Source organism: Toxotes jaculatrix, chromosome 18 (genome assembly GCF_017976425.1).
Source record: "Toxotes jaculatrix isolate fToxJac2 chromosome 18, fToxJac2.pri, whole genome shotgun sequence".
Lineage (NCBI taxonomy): Eukaryota > Metazoa > Chordata > Actinopteri > Toxotidae > Toxotes > Toxotes jaculatrix.
The window spans coordinates 18,186,832-18,193,175 of NC_054411.1; the positions used below are offsets into that span (position 1 = coordinate 18,186,832).

Consider the following 6,344-nt stretch of genomic DNA (forward strand, 5'->3'; position numbering starts at 1 on the left):
AGAAAAGTAGTGTGTCCTTAGCAGCCTGAGTTTTTGTGTTTCCTTTTACATATTGCCAAGCATGAGGATGTGGAGATTCAAAATCAGTCTGAGCATGGTGGAACCCCTGACCCCTGACGTATTTAATTAGAATAGGAACCATATTCAAAGAAACGGTGAGGTCAAGAAAAACTCAAATACAAGTTGCTGTTGAATCACTGATACTGTTAATACTGTTTATCACTGTAATAGTTTACTCTGATAAGGGCTAAAGTAAGATTTTAGTGCTAGATCTGAAACTAGACTGGAACACACTGTAAACACTCAGGAGGAAAAGATATTTGTCCAATTGAGACCGAAAGTTCAAGCTTGACCTTGGAAACTGTAGCTAAGAAAACAATCTCACAGAGTCTCATTCAGCAGCTAATCTGAAGCTTTTTATCATATATTTTTTTCTTATGATCTTCCTCAGCAAGCGAATTTGGACCATGAATTGCATGTTTAAATTTAAATTTATCAAACATAGTCATTTGATCCAAAATTTAGATTATTGTAACTTAAATGTTACCAGTTGGGAGCATTTATACGTGAGAAGCAGTGGTCCTGAGGTTGACCCGCGTGGAACCTCGGAGAAAATGTGAAAACACACCAAACTACCAATGGAAATATAGAGAAGCAGTAAAGAGCAGGGCCCCACCAACCGACTGATTTGCCAGAAATTAGAATATCACAGTCAACCATGTCAAAGGCAGCACTGAGAACATGCAAAGCCACCATGGAGGTTCTTTCTGAATCACAAATGATCTTGAGGTCAGGGACTGCTCTGACATGACCTGTTTCTGTACTGTGGTGAGATCTGATCTGAAGTCAGACCTCTGTGGATGGAAGGATAATTAAATGATTATTTATACACTAAACTTTTCTTTCAGTATTTTCTGAGAAAGCAAAAGTTTGGAAGTGCTCTGTAGGAGTGAGATCGGTCTGTTAATCCTGATTGGAAGTGGTCACACTTTTCTTTACAGGCTGTCTTCAACACCTCAAAGCAGAGGCACAAATGTGTGTTGGTGTAGTTACACACAGGTGAGCTCTCTGTCTCTCTCCCTTCCTCCCTCCCTCAGGAGCTGCCAGCCTAACTCCATGGTGATGTGTTATTACTCAGCTGCTTTGGACACACCCACCTGCTTCCCCCCCCCCCCCGTCCCTCCCTTCTCTCGTGCTTATAACCAGCCGGGACTCTTAAAATAAGAGCACAAAGCTGAAAAAGTCACCGGGGAGCTTTTACCTATCTAACAGAGCGACAAAGCCTCAGGAACCGGCAGACGGAGAGAATTTTGTGGGTCATTTTCAGAGGACAGAGGAATAATACACTCCTGTGTTCGTGTTATCTCACGGTCAGTCTGCTCCCACAGCAACAGCTTCCATCGAGGCAAAGACTCTTCGAGGTGGCCCAGGCTCAGAGCACATCCTGGATTTTCTCCTGTGAAAGGTAAGCAGAAGAATGACTTAACTGACTGTGATTTGAAGCTTCTTCTTAGGAGTTTTGGGTCTTTTGGTTATTTTTTCCAAGAGCCGTACCAATGTAGGGAGGGATCCATCCGACAATGATCCTTTGTCTCCTGAGACCTGCCTGCAATTATTCCTCTCAATGGCATCCTTTGAGATTTGTCTTGTTTCTGTTTTTGATGGAAGTGGGACGGTCAGAGGCAGTTTAGAGGTTTCGTTTATCTAAGACCAGCAAATATACATCATGCCTGTGCTGACGTATTTCACACACATGGTGTCAAGTGTGTCGCCTGCAAGCAAGAACTCTTCCTTTTTGTTAATATGTGTTGAAAGACAAAATGAAAAGGAGGCGTTTTTAAGTGCACACTGGCTCCTTTTTCAGTCATTGCCTTTTTTCTTTTTTTTTAGATTTGCTTGTTAATGCATCACCAGGCTGACTACTCAGTGTCAGGGTGCAATCATTGACCACGAGGAAGCGGGAACAGCTCAGAGGAGTGAAATAATAGAGGGAGCTTGAAGGAGTCAAGGCAACCACTCGTTATATTTCTGAGGACTTCCCGGCCCCCACATGTATGATTAACTTCATGACAACCAGCTTTACTGTGTCAGCATAAGGAGGCTAAATGAACTGACAAGCTACTTCCTCTCTTTGTCAGTGAGATTTGTTTGTCTGAGCAGACATTTGAGGAAGGTGTTAGTGAAAATAATTTAACCAAGTCACCAATGGTAGAAAGAAGAGACCACGAGGGATATCCCAGTTCTCAGAAACCAGCCCGTTGCTTTACACAATAGGGTTCTGCTCTGTCATTGTTATTGGGGATAACAATTTGTCTGTTTTGTCACGCTACACAAAGGGCACTGTTCCTCTTCTGGGAGGTCTCTCTCTCTCTCTCACACACACACACACACACACACATTTGAAAGTGACGATCTTGATGAGACTCAGTAGAACAGGAGAGGTTGTAAAGGGAGAAGGTGGGAGGAGAAGATTAAGAGATAAAATATCTATTTTTGTGTGCCTGGGTTTGATGAATCAAGACGATTAAGACTGATAAATGTTATGTGTTTGTGTGAGCACACTTGTAACACAAATAAAAAAAAAAAACTGTTTTCGTAGCAAGTGTCTGCAGATTCAGAGGTGTTGTAATGTGTTGGCCCTGAAAGTGTAACTAACCTCTTCCCCGACTCTTATCCCAGCGCAATGTAGTTTTCTATGCAAATACACACACAGGAGTCTTTGTTTCCTTTATACACTGCATTTCAGGTCCATATCACTTCAATCATATCATCTCTAACTTCATCATTTTCAAGCCCTATATTATAGCATGATGTGACATTGTATGCAAAAAGTGAAAAGTTGCATAGAGAGGAATCATTTCTTCCTCAGTAGAGTTGATCTGTTTGCTAGTATGCCACTAGTTCATCATTTCATTTATGTTCTGAATCACTTTCCAGAAAATAAAGTGCAGGATACTTCCTCAATCGTCTGCTTTCGACTGCCCGTTAATGATAAACTGAACAAAGCCCTCGCTCAGGTGCATGGTAATGTGATATGTGTACAGTAAATGTCCTCAGAGTGGAAATGAAAGGTGCTGAGCGCTCTGAGTGTTTGAGGGAGATAAGTTATTAAGCTTTCAAAGGGTAAAAGGTGAAGAGCTGGGAAAGTGGCAGGTGTTTTCCCCTCCTCTGCCTCCCACCTCACAGAGGAAACAGCACAGTCCCACTGTTAATTTGTCACCTAATTGGCAGTGCATGATGACTTAGTGAAGAGCAGGACAACACATCAGCAAGATGATTAATGTTGTACACATGAATGACTGTTACATGTGTACGAAGTGTTGTTGAACTGGTACAAAAACCTACTAAAGGGCGGCAACACATCTGACAACAAAATGTTGAAATGTATTGGTTGACTGAGATGTTTGTTTTTTTTTCTGCCCCCTCCAGGTTCAACGACCAGAAGCAAAAATGGGATGCTTTGGATTCCTCAAACTCATGATGTTTGTTTTCAATGGCATTATATTTGTAAGTTTTCATATTTCATTTGAAATAGTTCACATAAGTTTTCATTTTCCTTCATTTTACAGTGAAGTCACAGAGTGGAAAAATATGCTGTAAAATGCTAACACAGAAATGAACCAGTGGAGCATTTTATGGCTTTCGCAAGAGCAAAATTAAGTATTTAAGTATCAAAACATAAAACATTCTTTCTGTTTATGCAGCTGTCCAAAAAAGTGTTTTTGGCATTTACCTGCTTGTCCACATTAATTTTTACGGGCTGAGTAAGGATAAATGGAACGTCACATGTAAAATCGGTGGACTGCCCCTTAAATCTTGAAGATTTTTTTCTTCCATTTCTCCAATTTTTCCCTGTCTTCTTCTCCCTGTCGTCTCTCTCCATCAGTTAGCGGGTGCTGCCATCCTGGGAGTTGGGATCTGGGTGAAGGTGGACAGCGGCTCAGTCCTCAGCTTCCTTGGGAAAATTGAAAACGCACCAGCAGAGCTCAGTCAGGTGCTCAACGTGGGCTACCTGCTGATTGCAATAGGAGCACTGCTGGTCATCATCGGTTTTCTGGGCTGCTGCGGAGCTGTCAAAGAGAGCAAGTGCATGCTGCTGCTGGTAGGCTGCCGTCTGCTACTTTACTGGGGGTGAAAGAAATGGTTTAAAGAAAAGTAAACTGGAGCATAAACTAGAGTCTAAGACGGAGCCTTTGTTCATATTAAACAAATGAGACATTCTCAGCAAGAAAGAGAATAAGAGCACTTTTCAAAAGGCCAAACTATTCCTGAAGCACCAGCTGTTGGTGCATGAAAACTTGTTCTCATAAGCACAGTTTGAATATTCTACAGACTGGTGAAGAATTCATTCAGTAAAATTCATTTGAAATAGTTTTAACTACTGGAAATGTTGGTTTTAACCAAATGTCTGACGTTCTGATATTTCCCACAGTTTTTTATCATAGTCTTGCTGGTCTTCATAGCAGAGGTTGCAGGAGCAGTGGTGATCTTGGTATTCAGACCCTTGGTAAGTGATTAAAGATGTGTTATCACCGGATTATCATGATAGTTGTTGAGCTTTGGTACATGGATGCAAAGGCTACTGTATAGCTAACATGTATACGTTACTCTTGCATTTAAGGCAGACGAGCTGATTCAAAAGCTTGGAACGGCGGCTGTTCAGAACATCAAAGTAGACTATGGGAAAAATCCAGACGTCACAGGACTGTGGAATACCACAATGAGCACGGTTTGTGATTCTACTGAACAAATTTTTTTTTTAAAAAAACATGATATTTTTCACTGGTTTTCTCCAGTGCTTTGTGTGACTCTTGCTCTCTTTGCGTCCACATCAGTTAAAATGCTGTGGATTCTACAACTCCTCAGACTTCGTGGGCTCACCGTATTACGTGAGCCACGACAAGCAATACCCTCCACAGTGCTGCCCAGGCATGAGTTACTCATGTAATCAGACGGTGGCTGACAGTGTCACGGTATGAATTTTAAAAGTGGTAGAAACAACAAAATCATCCACATGCACGATCCAAAACCATTTTGAACCAAAATGCATTCTTTATTTTCTTCAGACAATCACTGGTTGCTTCCCAAAGATCATGCAGCTGATTGATGAAAACACGGTGGTTATTGTGGGAGTGGCGCTGGGCATTGCAGTTCTGGAGGTAAGACCTTATCTCACATCCTCTTCATTTGTAGAACCCACATTCGATCAGGCTCAGCGAAGCCTTATTTACTTACTGTACTGTTTTTTTTTTCTCCACCCAATGTGTACATTCTCCTCAGATATGTGCCATGGCCGTCTCCATGATCCTTTTCTGCAGAATCAAATCCATGAGTGCCTAACTGAGGCAAAGACCTTAGAAGGATCATTTTAATCACTGGAGCCTTTCCACTCCTTATATGGCCTGTAGAGGAGTGAAGGGCTTTGCCTTTATCTCGCAAAAATGCCTCATCATTGAAGACAGTTAATGTCAGGTCTTGTGCAATCAGAATTACTGAAGAATATAACATCTATTTTTTACTACATTTAAATGTGTCTAATAGAAGCTGTGGATGAACATATTTTAGCAATTTCTTAAAAATACTACACTTTATAGAACAGGCTACACACACTTTCTACTTCAACAGAGATTATTATTTAAATGCCACTGCCTGTAACTCATGGCCAGTTAACGAGGAATTACAGGAAAACTACGTTCACTGTGATAATGAAACAGAGGCTGGTGTGTGGGACACAGGGAACCACTACTGTGAGTGTCGTTGCCACAGTGCAGCTTGTAAATTAGCAGTGATACATTATTTGTATGTATGTTGCGTGGTGATCAATTTTGAAATAAAGTGCAAAGTATTTCTAGATGCTGGTATGTTTTTGTGCTTGTAGCGTGAATGTGTGACATTGCTGAAGTGAAGAGTGGGAAGTAAGGGCCACAACAAACAGCAGGTAAAAAAAAAAGGGGGCTAAAAGTCATTTCTCTTTTATCATGTTGTCTTCAAGCACATGGAGGTTAACAGTGGATGTTCAGCTACAGAGTTGAAATTATAAGTGGGCTGGTTATGGATATCAGTGCCACAAGGTGCTGTTTGCCTGAAACTATTAAAAACATGGGATTTTGTGTAGACAAGAAAACATGTACTGTGTGTCTGAACTGGGATCAAGCTAATTGTATTGGTTTATTTAATTTGATAAAAATGAAATTGTAGGTGTTAAAGTGTAACTTGGAACAAATACTATTTATCCTGACTTTTAGAGAAGTGGGCTTTTGCTTTCAGGCAGCTTTAAAAAAGTGGCAGCTGTAATTAAAAAACAAAAAGTCCAGAACCTGGAGTTTATCAACACGAGTCAGTGC

The 6,344-nt window shown here is 41.0% G+C and overlaps 1 protein-coding gene across 1 annotated transcript; it reads left to right on the plus strand.

The window, feature by feature from the left end:
* The first annotated feature begins 1,328 nt into the window (after positions 1 to 1,328).
* tspan35 (tetraspanin 35) lies at positions 1,329 to 5,848 on the plus strand. The gene is made up of 8 exons (XM_041062900.1): positions 1,329 to 1,465; positions 3,430 to 3,507; positions 3,887 to 4,102; positions 4,433 to 4,507; positions 4,622 to 4,729; positions 4,836 to 4,973; positions 5,067 to 5,159; positions 5,281 to 5,848. Exons 2-8 carry the CDS (start codon positions 3,451 to 3,453, stop codon positions 5,338 to 5,340), a joined length of 747 nt encoding a protein of 248 aa, XP_040918834.1. The 5' UTR covers positions 1,329 to 1,465; positions 3,430 to 3,450; the 3' UTR covers positions 5,341 to 5,848.
* Positions 5,849 to 6,344: the final 496 nt, after the last annotated feature.

What these genes read in the sequence shown, in the direction of transcription:
- tspan35 (XM_041062900.1), top strand. Translation starts at nt 3,451, where the DNA reads ATGGGATGCTTTGGATTCCTCAAACTCATGATGTTTGTTTTCAATGGC. An exon ending in TCTTGGTATTCAGACCCTTG is followed by an intron (nt 4,508 to 4,621) that starts GTAAGTGATTAA and finishes CTTGCATTTAAG; the next exon opens with GCAGACGAGCTGATTCAAAA. An exon ending in GGAATACCACAATGAGCACG is followed by an intron (nt 4,730 to 4,835) that starts GTTTGTGATTCT and finishes CGTCCACATCAG; the next exon opens with TTAAAATGCTGTGGATTCTA.